The 20,705-nt window shown below is 42.0% G+C and overlaps 1 protein-coding gene across 2 annotated transcripts in view; it reads left to right on the top strand.

The window, feature by feature from the left end:
- The first annotated feature begins 492 nt into the window (after window positions 1-492).
- LOC138959125 (serine/threonine-protein phosphatase 6 regulatory ankyrin repeat subunit A-like) overlaps window positions 493-20,705 on the top strand; it is a 177,430-nt gene continuing 157,217 nt past the window's right edge. For both annotated transcript variants that reach the window (XM_070330494.1, XM_070330486.1), the window contains exon 1: window positions 493-628. In XM_070330494.1, coding sequence (XP_070186595.1) covers window positions 611-628 — 18 coding nt within the window. In that variant the 5' untranslated portion in view covers window positions 493-610. The remainder of the gene's footprint in view (window positions 629-20,705) is intronic.

The following is a 20,705-nucleotide window of genomic DNA, read 5'->3' as shown; positions in this document are numbered from 1 at the left end:
TAGTGGCTTATCCCCCTTCGTGTGTACACGCAAGCACAAGACCAACTTGAAGTGCGCACGAAAAAGATCCTGTAATCCATGTCAGAGTTCGGTGGGTTATAGAAACACGAAAATATCCAGCATATGCTTCCTCCGAAAGCGGCGTATGGCTGCCTTAATGGCGGGGTAAAAACGGTCATACACGTAAAATTACTCACATGATGCATAGACCTAAAATTAATATAGGTCCCTGCATGATGTGATTATTATGTGATTTTTTTGGTGGCGAGAGACTGAATTCAAGAAATTAAAATCAATTCTCTGACCCTGTTGTGTTTGTGCACTGTTCACACTGCTTCAAGTTTATCTTCATTTCTTGACTCAAGAATGTCAAGAATGGACTTGACAAATCAAGTTAGACGACCTTCTGCGACCCGCAACACTTAGCCAGCCTCTGTGCCCAGAACCCGCTGCGCTTGAACACGTGGGTGCGCGTGCGATAGATGGCGCTAGCAGCGTGCGCGCACAGATGCTAAATTTAGCACTGTGGCAGACGATGCCATTCGGCATTCGGCTGGTGAGTCTCAGACCTTACTACATGATTCGATCACACACGACTGAAATCAAATGAATGGACGATAAGATGGAGGTGAGTACCACCGTGTGATCGCTTGCTGCAGTGCCTAGCACGTGTGTTTTGTTTGGAGGTGAGATCGAGTTATCACATTGCTCGATCGGTTCGACTCCATGATCCATCGTTTGCGTGCTATGGTAGCCAAGTACACACTTGCTGTGCAGTCGTAATGTGTTGTTTACTGTATGGCTAGTGGGGGAAGAGCGAGAGAAAGAGTACAAGTGCACGGGAATTTAGTTTGGTTGCACAGGTGTCTGCCTCATCGATCCAAGAATAAGTCGATACTGACTATCACCGCCTTTGGCAAGTAGTCGACTGGTACATGGTTACGCGCGATTGCACAGTTACACAATGTTGAGGCCTTTTGTTTTGCTGTATCCACAACGTTCGCGCGCTGGCATCTTCAGTCAAGAGCCAGTTTTAAACACATGCATTAAACCTGGTTGTGCGAAAGTGGAAAAACCTGTATTTCTTTGCCTTTGAACAGTTCTGAGTGAAGTTATAATACCTGAAAGTTTAAAGAAAAGAATAAGTTCAGAGATTTTGATTTTGTCCCCTCTCTAGAGCGACCACAACTTGGGTTTTACAACCTGTGATTTTTTAAATGAAATAACATGAGATAGTTGTTGTATACACATCTGATATTGAAATTAACTGATAGGAACAGTTTCCTTCTGTCTTCATCAGCATAATTATACACAGTTACAATATATTATTATTTATATATCTCTGTATTTATCACTTACATGGTGTCATTTAACAAATAAACAAAACCATCCAGCATATCACAATAAACTTTTGTATGCTAAGTGAATTTTCCTTTTTGTTGTAATGATTTAAAAAAAAAAGTGTGAAAACAATATAACATTAACAAATGTAAAAACCTGGAGCAGAAAAGACTAAAAATGTAAAAACAATTTTAATTGAGGGTTCTGATAAATATGACCCTTTACATGCGAGTTCTTCCACATAATATCCAGACACTTTTTTTTTCTTTTTTTTTAATGAATGGTTTTGATTTCCTCAGATCCCGCTTTTTGCAAAAGTCAAAGCTGCACTGTGTTGACCTCATTTTTAAGCAAATTGATTGGTCAAACATCCATTGACTCAGTCCGGGCTATGGGATTGCATTTCAGCTTTGAAGCTTTAAAATTAATTGATAATTAGGCTGGCTAAGTGTTGCGGGTCGCAGAAGGGTCGTCTAAGTCATTTAAGTTTTCTTCTGAAATCGAATTTCTCTAAATTTTCACGAACTATTAATAAGTTTATTCATATAACTTTGTCATCGGAAAAACAGTGAAATAGAATATCACTAAATTTTCACAAACAGATTTGAAAATGATTGCATTGTATGGTATTCCTCATCAATTCCTGAATCCAAAAATATGTAAATGGGTTAATTATTTTTATGTGAAAAAGTACTCAGATTTAAAGGCAGAGTAAGCCTCCCGTAAACCATCACAGATACGGTCAGGCTTTTACACACAGTACAAACACCCTTTCATTTAAACACTCACCAATTGAGAACATCCTAGGTGCCCTCCGTAAAGAGCGAACAATTTTCAAAGAATTTATTTTTGCGTGGTTTATCTTACCCCTGAGCCATCGTGAACCCGTGTGATCCAGTTTTCCCCCTTTTCACAATGCAGTCGTCATAGTTAGTCATTTGAATGCGACTCGACGTGAGCTTATCTACAATAGCACGTTTTTTATGCACGAAACAACGGCTGTGGTTCACAAGAACTCTAGCGATGGCTTTTGACTGTTGAGAGGAACGGCGATTTGCACTGATAAACCGGGCCGTCGTCTGCTACGACCCTTGCGTGACCCTGCTTCCGGGCTTTTCTTTTTTTAAACTTTCACAACTTCGAATTGTTCTGATCTTGTCTTGATGAAAAACGAATTCTTTTATGATTAAAGAATGTTTGTGTAACAAGCTGTCAATTTATTATTTAGATTTTAAAAGTTAGGTCTAGCGCAAAAACGAGGCGCCATTGTTCTTCAGGGCCAAGTCCACGAAAATGAATTCTTGGAAAATGTCTCACGCTCGACAGAAAGCAGCCAGGATGTTCCCGTTCGGTGAGCGTTCAAATGGAAGTATGCTTGTACTGTATTTAGACGCTCGGGGAGCTCTGTGATGGTTTACGGGAGGCTTACTGTGCCTTTAAGAAAATCAGTACATACAAATTTGGTCTCACAGCAGAGACCACCTTGATCCGTCTCGGTTTACGGGATTTGGCTAACACAGTGTTAGTAGTCTTGAGGATGACTGATCCAGGATGTTCTTGTTTCAGGTCCACAGATTGACTAAATGTTTTGATACATATCACTTGATGCAACTTGTTTACTCTTGTTGGCTCACGTAAGTGTAGCCTATGCGATCGTAACTTTGTCTGTCTGTGCGTGCGTGCGTGCGTATGTGCGTATGTGCGTGCGTGCGTGCGTGTGTATGTCTGTGGTAGAAACTCTAACATTTGAAGACGTCACATTACATTGACGTCACATTATGACGTAAGAGGGTTAGACGTCACGCGAAGGAAGTACTGAAAGTCTCGGTCATTATTATTTTGAGCGGGCCGAGACTAGTTGGCAGTCGTGTCCCTGTAAGTAGGCTACATGCAGACAGACAGATCTAGATCTAGTGTCTCGCTTTCTTGCACAGTTTCACCTATGCTCTTTCTGTGTGTGTGTGTGTGTGTGTGTGTGTGTGTGTGTGTGTGTGTGTGTGTGTGTGTGTGTGTGTGTGTATGTGTGACGGAGTGATTGAGTTTGGGTTACTGTTTGTCGATTTCTTACGTGAGCCTTGATGGTTTCGCCTCTTGTTTTAAGAAAGCCATTGAACATTGTGACAGTTAGATTACAGTGCAGGAATACCCTGTTCATTTTTTGTGGATTTTGCTGTCTGACTGTGGCTCCCCAAACCATTTTTTTCTTTTTTTGTTAAATGTCTTTCCAGCTTTAAGTGAAATTTGAGCCGGCACTATCAGTGTCATGCCCTCAGTTTTTGATCAAATAATTTGAAATTTTGGTCAAGCAATCTTCCACAAGGCCCGGACTATCGAATTGCATTTCAGCTTGGAAACTTAAGAGTTAAATCACAAATATGGTCATTAACAAATTTCACTATTCTAATTAAAATGAAAATGTTAGTGATCGATCCAAAAATGATTTCATCTTTTTTTTTATCATTTCCTGAATAATACAAAAAAATATATATAGATATGCCGTGTTTACTAGAAAAATGTACTCACAATTAGATTAGTACATGTAGTCTCCCTGTTTGGTGCTGTTTTAGTGTTGATCTTTTAGCTTAAGGCTGACAGATTGTCTACAATATTTTTTATTATATATATATATAACGCTTCATGCGACTTGTTTTGTATTGAATTTTTTTCTCCTGGGAAACAATTATTAATGAGTCATTGAGGATGAGCACTCATTGAGTCTCAGTTGTAACACTGTCAGATAATGCTGTTCAAAGTACTTTATAAGCCGTTATGTTGTATTGATTTGTGCTTAGGAGACTGTTGCATGGCATTCTAGCGCCGTCTCCGGTTGTTTTAATACCACTCGGACGTGCCACAGTCAACTGATGATGATCGGATTGATAAGCTCCTGTTGCACTCTATTAATTTTGCAGTCAGCAGATAATGATCGGATTGATAAGCTCTTTGTGGCTACTGTGCCCTTTCTGTTTCACACTCGTAAATGTTGTTGATGTGTTGTGGGCAAAATGCCAGGGATGTACGGGACAGCAGTTCACTCTCTCTCTCTCTCTCTCTCTCTCTCTCTCTCTCTCTCTCTCTCTCTCTCTCTCTCTCTTTTTTTTTAAGGACCGGTTGTAAGAAAAGGCGTCGCCTTAAACCTATATTCTTGACAAATAAAGTTCCATCATCATCCCTCTCTCTCTCTCTCTCTCTCTCTCTCTCTCTCTCTCTCTCTCTCTCTCTCTCTCTCAATCTCTCTCTCTTTTAAGGACCGGTTGTAAGAAAAGGCGTCGCCTTAAACCTCTATCCTTGACAAATAAAGTTTGGCATCATCTCTCTCTCTCTCTCTCTCTCTCTCTCTCTCTCTCTCTCTCTCTCTCTCTCTCTCTCTCTCTCTCTCTCTCTCTCTTTTTAAGGACCGGTTGTAAGAAAAGGCGTCGCCTTAAACCTCTATCTTTGACAAATAAAGTTCCATCATCATCTCTCTCTCTCTCTCTCTCTCTCTCTCTCTCTCTCTCTCTCTCTCTCTCTCTCTCTCTCTCTAAGCGATGAATTAGCGTACTTTTATGTTCAATGTTAGTGTTAATTTAACGATCTTTAACATAAACTCATCAAAATCGATCATTTGTCTTAAAGGATATAAATAATAATAAGACAATCAAATATTGTAATGATAAAATGAGAGAGAGAGAGAGAGAGAGAGAGAGAGAGAGAGAGAGAGAGAGAGAGAGAGAGAGAGAGAGAGATTTCATGACATTTTTTGGCGGCAAAGGACTCAATTCTGTAGAATAATTTTTGAAAAATACTGGTTTACAATGTCTTTTAACGAAAAGCCTTTTTGCGACCCTTACTCAATTCACATTGTGTTATCCGTCAGAATTCGGTCATTATCAAGTGAACATTTGTGTGTGTGTGTGTGTGTGTGTGTGTGTGTGTGTGTGTGTGTGTGTGTGTGTGTGTTTTCCTTTAGCCAGTGTTAACAGTTTGAGGTTAATTGACTTAAGCATGCACCTGATAATCCCAACAGACAATTGTGTTGGGCAACGTTAGCGCCTATTTGCTTGTGTGGACTTTCCTTCAAAGAGTCGCTAAATTATTTTTGACACAAAGACGTCAAGATTTTCACATGAGTATGTTAGCGGACTTTGTGGACCGGTTTAGCGCATTCATTGATTTATTTTAATTTTGTCCCCTCAAATTATTTAGACAGTAACTTTTCCAGCGTTAATTTGCCAAAGCCTGTACCCAATTAACAGACAGTGCTGTAAAACGTTCGCTGATGAGCACACTTTCTGGTTTGCAAGAGAATGATCCGATGTCGCCCTAATTTGTCCCTGGAACTAAACGTCCAACGTTCGTTCTGAGAAAGCACCTTAGTAATGAATGCTTGCTCGGGAAGCAGTGCATCAGGCCACGGCGGTCTTGGGAGAAGCTGATTTTGCAATGGACTTGCAAATTGCTGGAATTGAGGGCCTGGGGATAGGAATGTGTTTAGCAACGCCTGCTTCCTCTGTCACTGCTCTCGTCTTCTGATTGAGCTTTGAGCCAGTGTCTGGTCGTCAGTGCCCTTCAAGCCACAGTCAGCCAGTGTCGGGTCGTCAGTGCCCTTCAAGCCACAGTCAGCCAGTGTCTGGTCGTCAGTGTCCTTCATGTCACAGTCAGCCAGTGTCTGGTCGTCAGTGTCCTTCATGCCACAGTCAGCCAGTGTCTGGTCGTCAGTGTCAGCCAGTGTCGGGTCGTCAGTGTTCTTCAAGCCACAGTCAGCCAGTGTCTGGTCGTCAGTGTCCTTCATGCCACAGTCAGCCAGTGTCTGGTCGTCAGTGTTCCTTCATGCCACAGTCAGCCAGTGTCTGGTCGTCAGTGTCCTTCATGCCACAGTCAGCCAGTGTCTGGTCGTCAGTGTCCTTCACGCCACAGTCAGCCAGTGTCTGGTCGTCAGTGTCCTTCATGCCACAGTCAGCCAGTGTCTGGTCGTCAGTGTTCTTCATACCACAGACAGCCAGTGTCTGGTCGTCAGTGTTCTTCAAGCCACAGTCAGCCAGTGTCTGGTCGTCAGTGTCCTTCACGCCACAGTCAGCCAGTGTCTGGTCGTCAGTGTCCTTCAAGCCACAGACAGCTAGTGTCTGGTCGTCAGTGTCCTTCATGCCACAGTCAGCTAGTGTCTGGTCGTCAGTGTCCTTCATGCCACAGCCAGCCAGTGTCTGGTCGTCAGTGTCCTTCATGCCACAGTCAGCCAGTGTCTGGTCGTCAGTGTCCTTCACGCCACAGTCAGCCAGTGTCTGGTCGTCAGTGTCCTTCATGCCACAGTCAGCCAGTGTCTGGTCGTCAGTGTCCTTCATGCCACAGTCAGCCAGTGTCTGGTCGTCAGTGTCAGCCAGTGTCGGGTCGTCAGTGTTCTTCAAGCCACAGTCCTTCCCGTAAAAAGGAAAGAGAGAATGCTTACTGTCCTACAGGTAATATATTTCGCCTCTTAAGGGCATGATATGGGTTAAATGATAATTTGAGTTTTTATGCCCTCACAGCTTTCGATGAGATACACAACTGTATGCGTGTTTAGGTGGTATCAGCCATCTGCACCTATGGAAGAATGATCGATGTATTTTACGTACCATTGTGGTGACACGGGAGTGGGACATGGCTTCCGTCTCTGGGTCTTCACATAAAGTTGACCCGTGTCCGTCCCGGTCTGAATTCGAACCTGCGACCTTCCGATCACAAGTCCAGTGCTCTACCAACTGAGCTACCGGGCCCCCCAGTCCGTCCCGTGTAGACCTTTCAGTTTGACATCTCAGACCTGCTTGGCAGCTGATTGTCGGTACGTGTCCAAGTGGAGGGATGGTCTGACCCCGAGTTACAACCTGGACACATGTCAGATGGTCAGTCCAAGTGGAGGGATGGTCTGACCCCGAGTTACAACCTGGACACATGTCAGATGGTCAGTCCAAGTGGAGGGATGGTCTGACCCCGAGTTACAACCTGGACACATGTCAGATGGTCAGTCCAAGTGGAGGGATGGTCTGACCCCGAGTTACAACCTGGACACATATCAGATGGTCAGTCCAAGTGGAGGGATGGTCTGACCCCGAGTTACAACCTGGACACATGTCAGATGGTCAGTCCAAGTGGAGGGATGGTCTGACCCCGAGTTACAACCTGGACACATGTCAGATGGTCAGTCCAAGTGGAGGGATGGTCTGACCCCGAGTTAACACCTGGACACATGTCAGATGGTGAGCCGAATCGTCTACACGGCAAAGAACGTGCCGTTACTGAGGCACTGTGCGCAAAGAGTTAACGGCAAACGGAGAGGACGGTTGCAACTTGGAAACGGAATATAATACGTATTTTCAAAAACTTACATTCCACGTAGTGTAAAATTAAGAGAAAAAAAGCTTTGAAGCTAGAGACTAGACATAAAAAAAGCTTTGAAGCTAGAGACTAGACATAAAACAGCTTTGAAGCTAGAGACTAGACATAAAACAGCTTTGAAGCTAGAGACTAGACATAAAACAGCTTTGAAGCTAGAGACTAGATGTGCATGCCGATGTGGCATGCAGTCACCTAATTTTGTTGTAATTACGTTTGCTCAGGCCATTGCACGATGTAAAAAGAAGTAGACCGTGTTTTTATTGTAGCACCTTGTTGTGACCCGTTTTGTGGAGCGTTAATATTTTTACGTGAGATTCACGTGCTCCTTGTTCAGTTGTTGTGACCTGGTTTTGGTCGGAGCGTCACAAACTGCGTCGTTTAGTCTTAGAACACCGTGAGATTCACGTGCTATTTTCCGTGTTTTGATTTTGAGGTGAGCCCTGCGAATCTGCGTTGCAAGTTTTAGAATACGTGTGACTCACGTGTTCTTAGCTTTGTGATGTCAGCTAGTTCCTTGGTCTTCTTTCTGTTAAATATACCGTTTTAAGTTTTGGGCATGCACGGAGTGCGTGATCGGTTACTGATTGGTTGTAAAATAGTAGTTTCACCCGATTCTGTCTTAGGAATGTTGTTGGTTGGTCAATCCGGTGACCTTTGACTTTTGAATAACTATTCCATGTTAGGTTTTTGTTTCCATAAATACCGCTGCTTGACTCCTGTCTCGTCAGTCGATCTGAGGGTTTTAGGAAGCGTTTGGTTTTGATGTAAACGTATGAAGGTTATCAAGTGAACCAACGGAGTGTTTCTTATGTTTTAACGTCAACGTAATGTTCTTGGAGACAGTTGTTTCTCAAGTGTGAATCGTTTTGTGCCCTTCGTTTGTGAGGCAACACGTTTTTGGTACTGCTGGTCAACCCACACAGCGCATAAGGTAATTTTGTTGTTACTTGTTTGTGTTGTGTTTTGGTCGCCATTTTGTAATTACTTTGTAAGTTGTTTATGTATAACGTGAGTTGAAAGTCTGACTTGTTGTAGTGTTTCTTTATTGTGTGTTCAACTGTTCTAGTGTTGTGAACGTACAGCAATGTTTTGTAGACGCTAGAAAGTCGCTAATGTTTATAATGATAACTTGTGTTCTGTGGTTAACGAAGTTCGAAGTGAAACGTTTTCTCCGACTTTTTCAGCCTTACGTTAAAAGAATTTAGGTAAAAGAAGCTTGCGGTCTGTGGTGATCGTTTGTAAACGGGCTTATTTCTTGTAACGTTATTGAGGGAAAGTGGATGAGTAAATATCTTGTTTGTGACTTTGATTAACGCAGGAACGTTGTCGTTAGACTTTTTTGGTATGACAGTTTGCTTTGTATTCCTGGCCTGATGAGTCAACGTTTTGTATTTTTCTGAAACTAGCCATTTTGGTTTTAAACGTATGTATGCTAAGTTTCTTGAGTATTCTTAGTGCTTATGGTATTGTTGAACGTACGGAACGTAATTCTTTATTGTTGTTGAACGTACAGAACGTAACTCTTTATTGTTGTTGAAGGACTAACCAACGAGTGTTTGGTAATTGTAACTTTCTTGTCTGTTTGTCTTCGCCTGTCTTGTGATTGTTTATTTTTATTGTATTTACTTCTCGTGTCTTGTTAATGCTTTTGATACTTTTGCCATGTCTAATAATTTGTTTTCTTTTCTCTTTTTCTTTCTGTCCATAAGTTTTTTACCGCAATACGTAGTATCGCAATACGTAGTACTGTACCTATATATATGCATTACTGATACCTAGTGTCAGATGTAAATTAATAAACCAGTACTTTTGCGCGTTATCGCTTGTAACCTGTGTTTGTCATTTCGTATGAACAATATGTAGTACCAGCCTCGCTCACGAAGGCGCGCACACTAGACATAAAACAGCTTTGAAGCTAGAGACTAGACATAAAACAGCTTTGAAGCTAGAGACTAGACATAACACAGTTCATATTACCGCTCTTCAATCAATCAATCAATATGAGGCTTATATTGCGCGTATTCCGTGTGCACAGTTCGAAGCGCAGGGATTTATTTAAAAAAAAAAATTATGCAATTTATATCGCGCAAATATTCATGGCGCAGGGATTTATTTATGCCGTGTGAGATGGAATTTTTTTTTACACAATACATCACGCATTCACATCGGCCAGCAGATCGCAGCCATTTCGGCGCATATCCTACTTTTCACGGCCTATTATTCCAAGTCACACGGGTATTTTGGTGGACATTTTTATCTATGCCTATACAATTTTGCCAGGAAAGACCCTTTTGTCAATCGTGGGATCTTTAACGTGCACACCCCAATGTAGTGTACACGAAGGGACCTCGGGTTTTCGTCTCATCCGAAAGACTAACACTTGAACCCACCACCTAGGTTAGGAAAGGGGGGAGAAAATTGCTAACGCCCTGACCCAGGGTCGAACTCGCAACCTCTCGCTTCCGAGCGCAAGTGCGTTACCACTCGGCCACCCAGTCCACCCGGTACAGAACTCTTGCTGAACGTAATCAAATGTAATCAGAGCCTCTTCTTTGCATGTGTTCTGCGCGAACTTAGAATCCGGTTTCATTCTAGAATGGACCGGGTCCAGGTTGGAATTCTAACCCTGCGCAAGTACAGGGGTGCCATTCTAGAATGAAACCCTTGAATAAAGGGGGCCGTAATGTTTGTAGGTAAGACAGAGTTGTCTTCCCTTGAATTATCTCCACCTGCACCTTCCCTTTGATAAAATGGGGCTGATTTGTCTACCCCTGAAAAAAATCCTTTGGCGATCTTGCGATGTCATGTCATGTCAAGAAAGTTGACACTCCTGAGTACGCAATAAACAAAGGCAGACCATAGCAAGGGGGACTACCAGGGCGGTATTGTTTGCAGGGCAGTTGTTTTTGTGATGAGAGCCGGTTGCGGCCGCTTGCAATGTCAGCGCTGTCTCCCTCTCGGAAATGTCCGGTTTTTGAGTCACTTGAGAAAAAGTGACTCTATGTAATCGGTCAGTGTTAGTCTGTCCGGCCGGCCGTCCGGCCGGCCGTCCGTAGACACCACCTTAACGTTGGACTTTTCTCGGAAACTATCAAAGCGATCGGGCTCATATTTTGTTTAGTCGTGACCTCCAATGACCTCTACACTTTAACGATGGTTTCGTTGACCTTTGACCTTTTTCAAGGTCACAGGTCAGCGTCAAAGGAAAAATTAGACATTTTATATCTTTGACAAAGTTCATCGGATGTGATTGAAACTTTGTAGGATTATTCTTTACATCAAAGTATTTACATCTGTAGCCTTTTACGAACGTTATCAGAAAAACAAGGGAGATAACTAGCCTTTTCTGTTCGGCAACACACAACTTAACGTTGGGCTTTTCTCGGAAACTATAAAAGTGACCGGGCTCAAATTTTATGTGAACGTGACTCATTGTGTTGTGAATAGCAATTTCTTCCTGTCCATCTGATGCCTCATATAATATTCAGAACTGCGAAAGTGACTCGATCGAGCGTTTGCTCTTCTTGTTTGACAATTTTTTTGACAGACAAACAGACAGACGGTCAGACCGACAGACAGACCAACAGAAGGTCAGAGTGAGTTATAGAGCTGTTGTCACAGGTTAAAAAAAATGTTGACATTATATCTTCACAATTCAGAAGACCAACTTCATGTATATGAATAAGGGGGGGGGGGGGGGTTCTTTTGTTACTTAGTCCTTTCACTGCATTCCATTACTGTTCTCATAACTTGTGATAGTGGAAATATGTGCAATGTGGAATGGTCCTTATTTCTAAGGTGCTGGAGTAGTTCTGTGATGGTAGTAGTTTTGTGCAATGCGACTCTAGGTTCAGGTGCTTGAGTAGATCTGTGATAGTCTGTTAATACTGTTGTTTTAAACTGTCTAACTGGCTAGATCATGATTATATAATTTTATGTGATGATCTGACTAAATGATAATAATTACGTGTACTACTTACTTTTAAATGGATTATAAATTTTAGGTATTGTTCTAGTATTCACTAATGTTGTATTGATATTACGGGCACCCCTTTTAAACTGATATGGTTTTTACCTTTACAAGGCGACGATGTGAATTTGTGATGTAGATATGTGGCTGGTTATGTGTGAGAATGTAAATAATTGTGTGTGTGTGTGTGTGTGTGTGTGTGTGTGTGTGTGTGTGTGTGTGTGTGTGTGTGTGAGTTGTGTCTGTGTGTGCATGACAGTGTAATGTACGTATGTATGCATGCATGGTGATGTGTGTCTGCATATGTGTCTGGTTGGTTTTTATTTTATTTTTACCGTGCCGTGCCAAGATGAAATCCTTTTGCAAAATTGGTGAATAAATATCTTGTATCTTGTATCTTGTAAGATTAAAATTACAAGCGAGATCGGCAAAACACTGTCAGTCCGGAAATTTCCGTTCGTAGCGATCAGTGCTGAGTGTCTCTCAAAATCGTAATCACTTTCAGAACATCACAATCCCAATTCACGATGTCTTTGAGTAAAGTGTAAAAAACCCGAAAAAAAACCCAACCAAACACACAAAAAACAAAAACAAACAGAAAATCCACATTTGTGGCTTTGGCTGTGTGATTGATTGATAGTCTAACTGAAATGACTATTCCAACTTGGACCCAAATTCCAACCTTGCGCACGGCCGATTCTAGAATGGACCAGCAACAAGGGTTTCATTCTAGAATGGCACCCCTGTACTTGCGCAGGGTTAGAATTCCAACCTGGACCCGGTCCATTCTAGAATGAAACCGGATTCTAAGTTCGCGCAGAACACATGCACCAATTACAAAAGAAAATGTGTAATATCGAATCCTCTTGAACCCGGCAAGACTGCGAACATCACAGCATGGTAATTACACCCCCGGTATAGGGGTGTGTACAGGATTCGCTCCATGTGTTTGTTTGTGTTCGCATATAGATCTCAAGAATGAACGGACCGATCGTCACCAAACTTGGTGAACAGATTCTATACATTCCTGAGACGGTCCTTACAAAAATTGGGACCAGTCAAACACACGGTTAGGGAGTTATTGGTGGATTAAGATTCTACAAGGACTTATAGAGGGACATATTAATGGTCAAAGGGAAATAACCTTCTCAGTTGGTGGCAGTGAGAATGGTTATTTCCCTTTGACAAACGGGGGTGTTTTTCCTACCTCGGAGGAATTTCTTGTTTAGTTTATTCCGCAGTATTTGTACTGACGTTTTAGCGTAAGGAACATTTCTCAAGCGGAGAATATCCCTTTAAATTCGTGATTCATTCATGGTTTAATTCCCGGCTTGAAATGGAAGAGGCTTAGTTAGCCAGTCGCCAACGATAGAAGCACGGGCAACCGACGGCTGGAGACAATAGAAGAGAAAAGGAGTGGGCGATTTACTTTCTGAAACCCCCTCCTGTCTTCAAGGGGTTAGAAGAGCTGCTGTGTACCCGGGAAAATCAGCTGTCTTACAATATCAGAGATTAGCAGTATAACGGATGCAAGTGATTGAATAATGTATTACTACTCTAAGACCAGGTGTCTTTGTTGACGTGAAGCAGTTATTTCAAGAGAGAGAGAGAGACAGACAGACAGACAGACAGAGAGAGAGAGACAGACAGACAGACAGAGAGAGAGCCCCAGTCTGAAGCTGATTATACTCGACAGTGTAATTTCTGAGGCTTAATGACTTTAAGAGATTGCTGTCTTTCATCGCGTCTGCGCACGAAGGAATTTAAAATAACTTCATTTAAAATGGTATCCTCCTCCCGTTAGCTGACACATTGCCGCTATTGTCTACAATCTTCCATTAGCCGATTGGTCTTGTACGACGAACCTTGCCGGCTAAGGCGTCTTATTGATTTCGGTTTTAGCCTTTAGCTAGTTAAAGCCCATGCGGCGCTTTTATTACCCTCGACCGAAATGTCAACATTCGCTTGATTTCCTTCAGTGTATTTTATTCATATGAATTAAAAAAAATTCTGTTGTAAGCAATTTACGTCGTTGTTTACATTTTCTGCAAGATTGGCACAGAAAAATGACTTACACAAATTTTTTGTAATTGGTTTTATGTCTGTATGTGGTTTCCTTTTAAGCGTTTTGAAGGAAACGAAGTCGGCAAAGAAACCGTATTGTCAGTTTTGTGTTCAGGGGATTGAGTTACGCGCCAGAAACGAACACCGTAATCGTAACAGCCTTTCCCGAACGATAGTCTATAATATTAATCCATTGAACTCTAACCTTTTGTAGCACAGCTATTCTTGGCCAACAATGTGATTAAGACGCAAGAATCAACGTTGTAGCAGAGAATCCTATTCCAAAGAGGACATTGAATGCGATAGCAGAGAGATAGTGGTTGTTGGAAGATATTCAACTAATTCGATTTTTGCTAAAAGCATTCGCAGTATTAAATGTTCATGTGTGTATCAAAGTTGATTTTTTGCATACTCTTAGGCAGATGACTTAGGTTAGTTTACAAAGCAATGAAATCATACTCTGCTGAGGACGAAACAACACGAAGTGACTCTAGTTTGTTGAATTAACTATTACTATAACTGAAGGCCAGCCGATTGCAATGTTTTCAGTTTATTGTTGGCTGGTGATAAAACAAAGTGTATGAAATCAGCCGAGCCGAGGACATCTTTTGATGTTTTCATGTTTCCACTCTGCCGTAAAAATGACACAAAAAGCAAATCTCACCCAAACAACAACAACAACAACAACAACAACAACAACAACAACAACAACAACAACAACAACAACAACAACAACAACAACAACAACAACAACAACAACAACAACAACAACAACAACAACAACAACAACAACAACAACAACAACAACAACAACAACAACAACAACAACAACAACAACAACAACAACAACAACAACAACAACAACAACAACAACAACAACAACAACAACAACAACAACAACAACAACAACAACAACAACAACAACAACAACAACAACAACAACAACAACAACAACAACAACAACAACAACAACAACAACAACAACAACAACAACAACAACAACAACAACAACAACAACAACAACAACAACAACAACAACAACAACAACAACAACAACAACAACAACAACAACAACAACAACAACAACAACAACAACAACAACAACAACAACAACAACAACAACAACAACAACAACAACAACAACAACAACAACAACAACAACAACAACAACAACAACAACAACAACAACAACAACAACAACAACAACAACAACAACAACAACAACAACAACAACAACAACAACAACAACAACAACCGCATCTTCGCTGCTCCTCTCTGATGATCAATCATTCAAGCCACTCAAGAGCAAATGTCCACGAACACTCAAGGGTAAAGTACAGTCCTTGTGGCTCTGGAGATGATCCGAAGAACACCTCGCACGTGGAGTAAGGATGTAGGCTAATTATTTGTGCTGTGCCATCCCGTTGCCTTGCGGACTCGTGGGAACATGGTGGGAGCGACATAAGTGGCCTGGTCTCATGAATAAGGCATCGGGTTTATGGTGCGAACACTCTGCATGGTTACATGGCGCCTTTTCCGTTTCACGGCGTCGCTTCCTTGGCGATTTAATGATGCATCGTTCGCGGCTTCAGATCTATCTAACTGTGTCCCCGGATGGCTGTGGCGAGGAAATAGAAGACCTCCCTAAAACAGTGTGTTTACTGTAACATGCCATCGACTGAGTGTGTTAATCGGTAAAACAATTTCATTCATTTAATTTTTAAACATTTTGATTTGATAGTCTTTGCATAATTATGTTCTTTAACATTAAGCTTGTTCTAAATTCATGTTCCCCTAATAAATCTGATGAAAAGCTTTTGGTCTACGGATAATAAGAGGTCAGTTAAGGTCACATTTCAACATATTTTAATTTACATACGTATCATTGGCTACGTTCATATATATATATAGTTGTGAACTCGGAAAGGAACTGGAGTTGGTTTTGGTTTTAAATAGTCCGGAAACTGAAAGTCGTGGACCAGTAATGGATTCACACATTGAGTTAACAAACATTGCCTACCACGTGCTGATCGTAAAGTCTTAGATCAAGAGCTGTGATAGTAACTACAGTGAGACCGTTAAGTATGGAAGTCAGTATACTGTAATGGGTGTCCATCACACATATTGACATTATGGAATACGAATGTTCTGATGTGATGCCCTTACGAACGAATACACGATCACACATACTCACAAACAAACAAATGGACACATGGCGAATTTAATGCCCCCCCCCCCACCCCAACACACACACACACGCACCTTCCGTCTGGAGGCGGGGACACAGTACGGGGTGCGCGTAGGTACGACTGAGGATGCTTCACATCTGTTAGGTACGACTGAGGATGCTCCACATCTGTTAGGTACGACTGAGGATGCTTCACATCTGTTAGGTACGACTGAGGATGCTTCACATCTGTTAGGTACGACTGAGGATGCTTCACATCTGTTAGGTACGACTGAGGATGCTTCACATCTGTTAGGTACGACTGAGGATGCTTCACATCTGTTAGGTACGACTGAGGATGCTTCACATCTCTTACCAGCTTTGTACTTATCCCAAACCGGGGCGGACATTTTGTGGTTAGATCGGACTGTGTCGAATGTTCATTTGATATGTCAGTTATCAGTTTTCGAGGTGCGCTCATTTACTGTGAAATGGATGTGCAAAGTGATCGTGCATAAATTACTAGATGAATACCCGCTTCGCCGGGTACGGCTTCGCCGGGAAGAAGTCGAGCCGAATACCCGGCTGCGCCGGGGACCCGGCTTTGCCGGGTGTACGCCGGCTTTGCCGGCGCACCGCACGAAGGAAGGGAGATAAACGCGCAAAACACTGGAGAAGAGTAAAAATAGTATAACGGGAATATGGATTGAGCGTTGTCGACAGTGACCTTCTAAAAATAGAAACGGGAATATGGATTGACGCCACACGAAGGAAGGGAGATAAACGCTGAAAACACTGGAGAAGATAGAGGAAGAGTTACTGGGAATGGATCCAGAGAAAAACCAAAATCGGTTCAGCGCTGCGCGCTGAGAGCACGTGTTGAAATATCTTATCGAGCAGGTTGTGTCCGGGGTGTACCTGAATATGGCCAGCAAATTTGAAACAGATCCATCGAGAACCTTGGGCGTGCATCGCGGACACACACACACACACACACACACAGACACAAGTCGTATATATATATAGATGCGTGCGCGAATGTGTGTCTACGTTGTATGTATTTCTCTCGGTGAGTGTGTGTGTGTGTGTGAAGAGGAGGGGAGGGGGGGGCGCTAGTGAAGTCCCATGTCCAACCAGGAAGCCGGATATACCTTATCTCTGTCGGATCGGTGTGAACTGATCGCCTGGCTGGCTACGTGACAGTTGGTAAAGCACACTCAGCTATACAGGTACATGTATATTGATTTGTCGATAATGGCAATAACACTGATGAGAAAGAAAGTACTGGAACTCGATTGCATCTATTTTTATCTCTTTGAGGGTTTATTGATTTAAGTAGTGTTTAGCTGTGTTTCCTTTATTGGTGATAATTTTTATGTCTGTGGGGGAAACAACTGGTATCACTGGTATCACTGGTATCACTATGATTTGTATGTATTATTTGAATGCAGCAAGTCTCTTTTCAAAATGTCTTTCACACAGTTGAGCTTACCCTTTTCAACACAGAATCACACCATCATACGCGCATGCACACACGCGCTCTCGCTCTCGCTCTCTCTCCCTCTCTCTCTCTTTTTTCTCTCTCTTCTCTCTCTCTGTCTCTTGCTATCTCTCGCTCTGTCTCTCGCTCTCTTTCTCTCTCTCGCTCTCTTTCTCTCTCTCTCTCTCTCTCTCTCTCTCTCCTCTCTCTCGCTCTCTCTCATTCTCTTTCTCCCTCTCTCACTCTTTGTGTTAAAGATCAGTCAGTTATTCTCTCTCGCTCTCTCTCTCTCTCTCTCGCTCTCTCTCGCTCTCTCTCATTCTCTCTCACTCTCTCTCTCACTCTCTCTCGATCTCTCTCTCTCTCACTCTCTCTCTCTCACTCTCTCTCTCTCACTCTCTCTCTCACTCTCTCTCTCTCTCTCTCACTCTCTCTCACTCTCTCGCTCTCTCTCTCTTGCTCTCTCTTGCTCTCTCTCATTCTCTCTTACTCTCTCTCACTCTCTCTCTCTCTCTCTCTCTCTCTCTCTCTCTCTCTCTCTCCCTCTCTCTCACTCTTTGTATAAAAGATCAGCCAGTCATTCTCTCTCACTTTCTCACTCTCTCTCTCTCACTCACTCTCTCTCTCTCTCACTCTCACTCTCTCTATCTCTCTCTGTCTCTCTCTCCCTCTCTCTTTGTATTAAAGATCAGTCAGTCACTCTCTCTTTTTCTCTCTCTCTGTCTCCCTCTCTCTCTCTCTCTCTGTCTCTCTCTCTGTCTCTCTCTGTGTCTCTCTCTCAGTCTCTCTTAGTCCCTCTCTCACTCTTTGTATTAAAGATCAGTCAGTCATTCTCTGTCTCTCTCTGTCTGTCTGTCTGTCTCTCTCTCTCTCTGTCTGTCTCTCTCTCTGTGTCTCTCTCTGTCTCCCAGTCTCTCTCAGTCTCTCTCAGTCCCTCTCTCTCACTCTTTGTATTAAAGATCAGTCAGTCATTCTCTCTCTCTGTCTGTCTGTCTGTCTCTCTCTCCGTCTCTCTGTCTGTCTCTCTCTCTGTCTGTCTTTGTCTCTGTCACTCTCTCTCGCTCGGGATTTGAACTCACGCCCTTCCGATTAGGAGGCCGATGTCTTACCACTACGCCACTGCGCCCGTAGGTGTATATAAATGATTTGCCTTTATACCTTCAGTCTGACTGTGTGGAGTGTCATATGTTGGTTTAAACTGTTTTATTCAACGTTTGTGCATTATTTACAAAAAACGCATATTGAGTAAACAACAACAAGCATAATGCTTATAGTGGTGTTTACAGTTTTCTAGAAAGTACATATAAATGGCGGTGTCATATGTTAGCAGATGATAACATCTTACAGTTACACGCAACAGGAAAAAGCCCTGCACAAATTCAAGACAAACTGCAACAGAGCCTAAACGATGTTTCTGAGTGGTGCTCTGCAAATCGTATGCTTATTAATCCAGTCAAAACAAAGTCTATGATTATCAGCACTCGCCAAAAACATCAACTTTCAGAAATGACCCTGAGTCTGTCCCTAAATGAGCACTCCGTTGAGCAAGTGGCAGAACACCGTTTATTGGGACTAATTGTTGATAATCATCTCAGATGGCAGACTCACATCAATGAAATCTGCAAGAAAATTGATAAAAACCGGTTTCTGTTTTATCAAAATTGCAATGCATTATTAATTTGGATACAAGAAAACTATTTTACAATGCCCACATAAAACCCCACATTGATTATGCTTCCATAGTCTGGGACGGGTATGTAGTGAGGTTCACTTGATTGAAGAAGCTGAACTCGCTCCAGCGTAGAGCTGCTAAACTAGTTCTGCCCAGTTCATCTCTTTCAACAAACGAAAAAATGGAAAGTATTGGGATGTTAAGCTTTAAGAAGCAACTTTTGTATAATACATTTTTATTTATGTACAAAGTCGTCTATCAGGAACCCCAACCTATCTTATACAAACAACTCTTCACATCATCTCCGTCATATTATTCAAACACCAGAAATAACCTTGTTTTGCCAAGGCCCCGCATTGAAAAAGTTTTTCTTATTCTGGTGCATACCTTTGGAATTCACTACCTATAAATATCAAGTCATGTCTGTCATTATCTTCTTTTTAAAGACAGCTCCGAAAGCACCCCTCTAACGACTAAGTCGGTGTACATTTTGTGCGCGTGTGTGTGAGGATGGGTGAATGAGAGAGTGTAAAGTATGCTTCTAACACTCCAAAAAGTGTAAAGTATGCTTTTGTGTCTTTTTACATTTAGTCAAGTTTTGACTAAATGTTTTAACGTAGAGGGGGGAATCGAGACGAGGGTCGTGGTGTATGTGTGTGTGTCTGTGCGTGTGTGTGTGTGTGTGTGTGTGTGTGTGTATAGAGCGATTCAGACTAAACTACTGGACCGATATTTATGAAATTTGACATGAGAGTTCCTGGGTATGAAATCCCCGAACGTTTTTTTCATTTTTTTGATAAATGTCTTTGATGACGTCATATCCGGCTTTTCGTGAAAGTTGAGGCGGCACTGTCACGCCCTCATTTTTCAACCAAATTGATTGAAATTTTGGTCAAGCAATCTTCGACAAAGCCCGGACTTCGGTATTGCATTTCAGCTTGGTGGCTTAAAAATTAATTAATGACTTTGGTCATTAAAAATCTGAAAATTGTAAAAAAAAATAAAAATTTATAAAACGATCCAAATTTACGTTCATCTTATTCTCCATCATTTTCTGATTCCAAAACATATAAATATGTTATATTTGGATTAAAAACAAGCTCTGAAAATTAAATATATAAAAATTATTATCAAAATTAAATTGTCGAAATCAATTTAAAAACACTTTCATCTTATTCCTTGTCGGTTCCTGATTCCAAAAACATATAGATATGATATGTTTGGATTAAAAACACGCTCAGAAAGTTAAAACAAACAGAGGTACAGAAAAGCGTGCTATCCTTCTTAGCGCAACTACTACCCCGCTCTTCTTGTCAATTTCACTGCCTTTGCCATGAGCGGTGGACTGACGATGTTACGAGTATACGGTCTTGCTGCGTTGCATTGCGTTTAGTTTCATTCTGTGAGTTCGACAGCTACTTGACTAAATGTTGTATTTTCGCCTTACGCGACTTGTTTATTACTTCGTTTTGTGTGTGTAGGGACTAGCTGTAAGAAAGGACCATATTGACCTAATGCTATTATCCCTCCATGATAAAGTTTTCGAGTTCGAGTTCGAGTTCTCTCTCTCTCTCGCTCTCTCTCTCTCTCTCTCTCTCTCTCTCTCTCTCTCTCTCTCTCTCTCTCTCTCTCTCTCTCTCTCTCTCTCTCTTTCTCTCTCTCT

Source organism: Littorina saxatilis, linkage group LG1, assembly GCF_037325665.1.
Source record: "Littorina saxatilis isolate snail1 linkage group LG1, US_GU_Lsax_2.0, whole genome shotgun sequence".
NCBI lineage: Eukaryota > Metazoa > Mollusca > Gastropoda > Littorinimorpha > Littorinidae > Littorina > Littorina saxatilis.
This window is presented reverse-complemented; position numbering and strand designations above follow the sequence as displayed.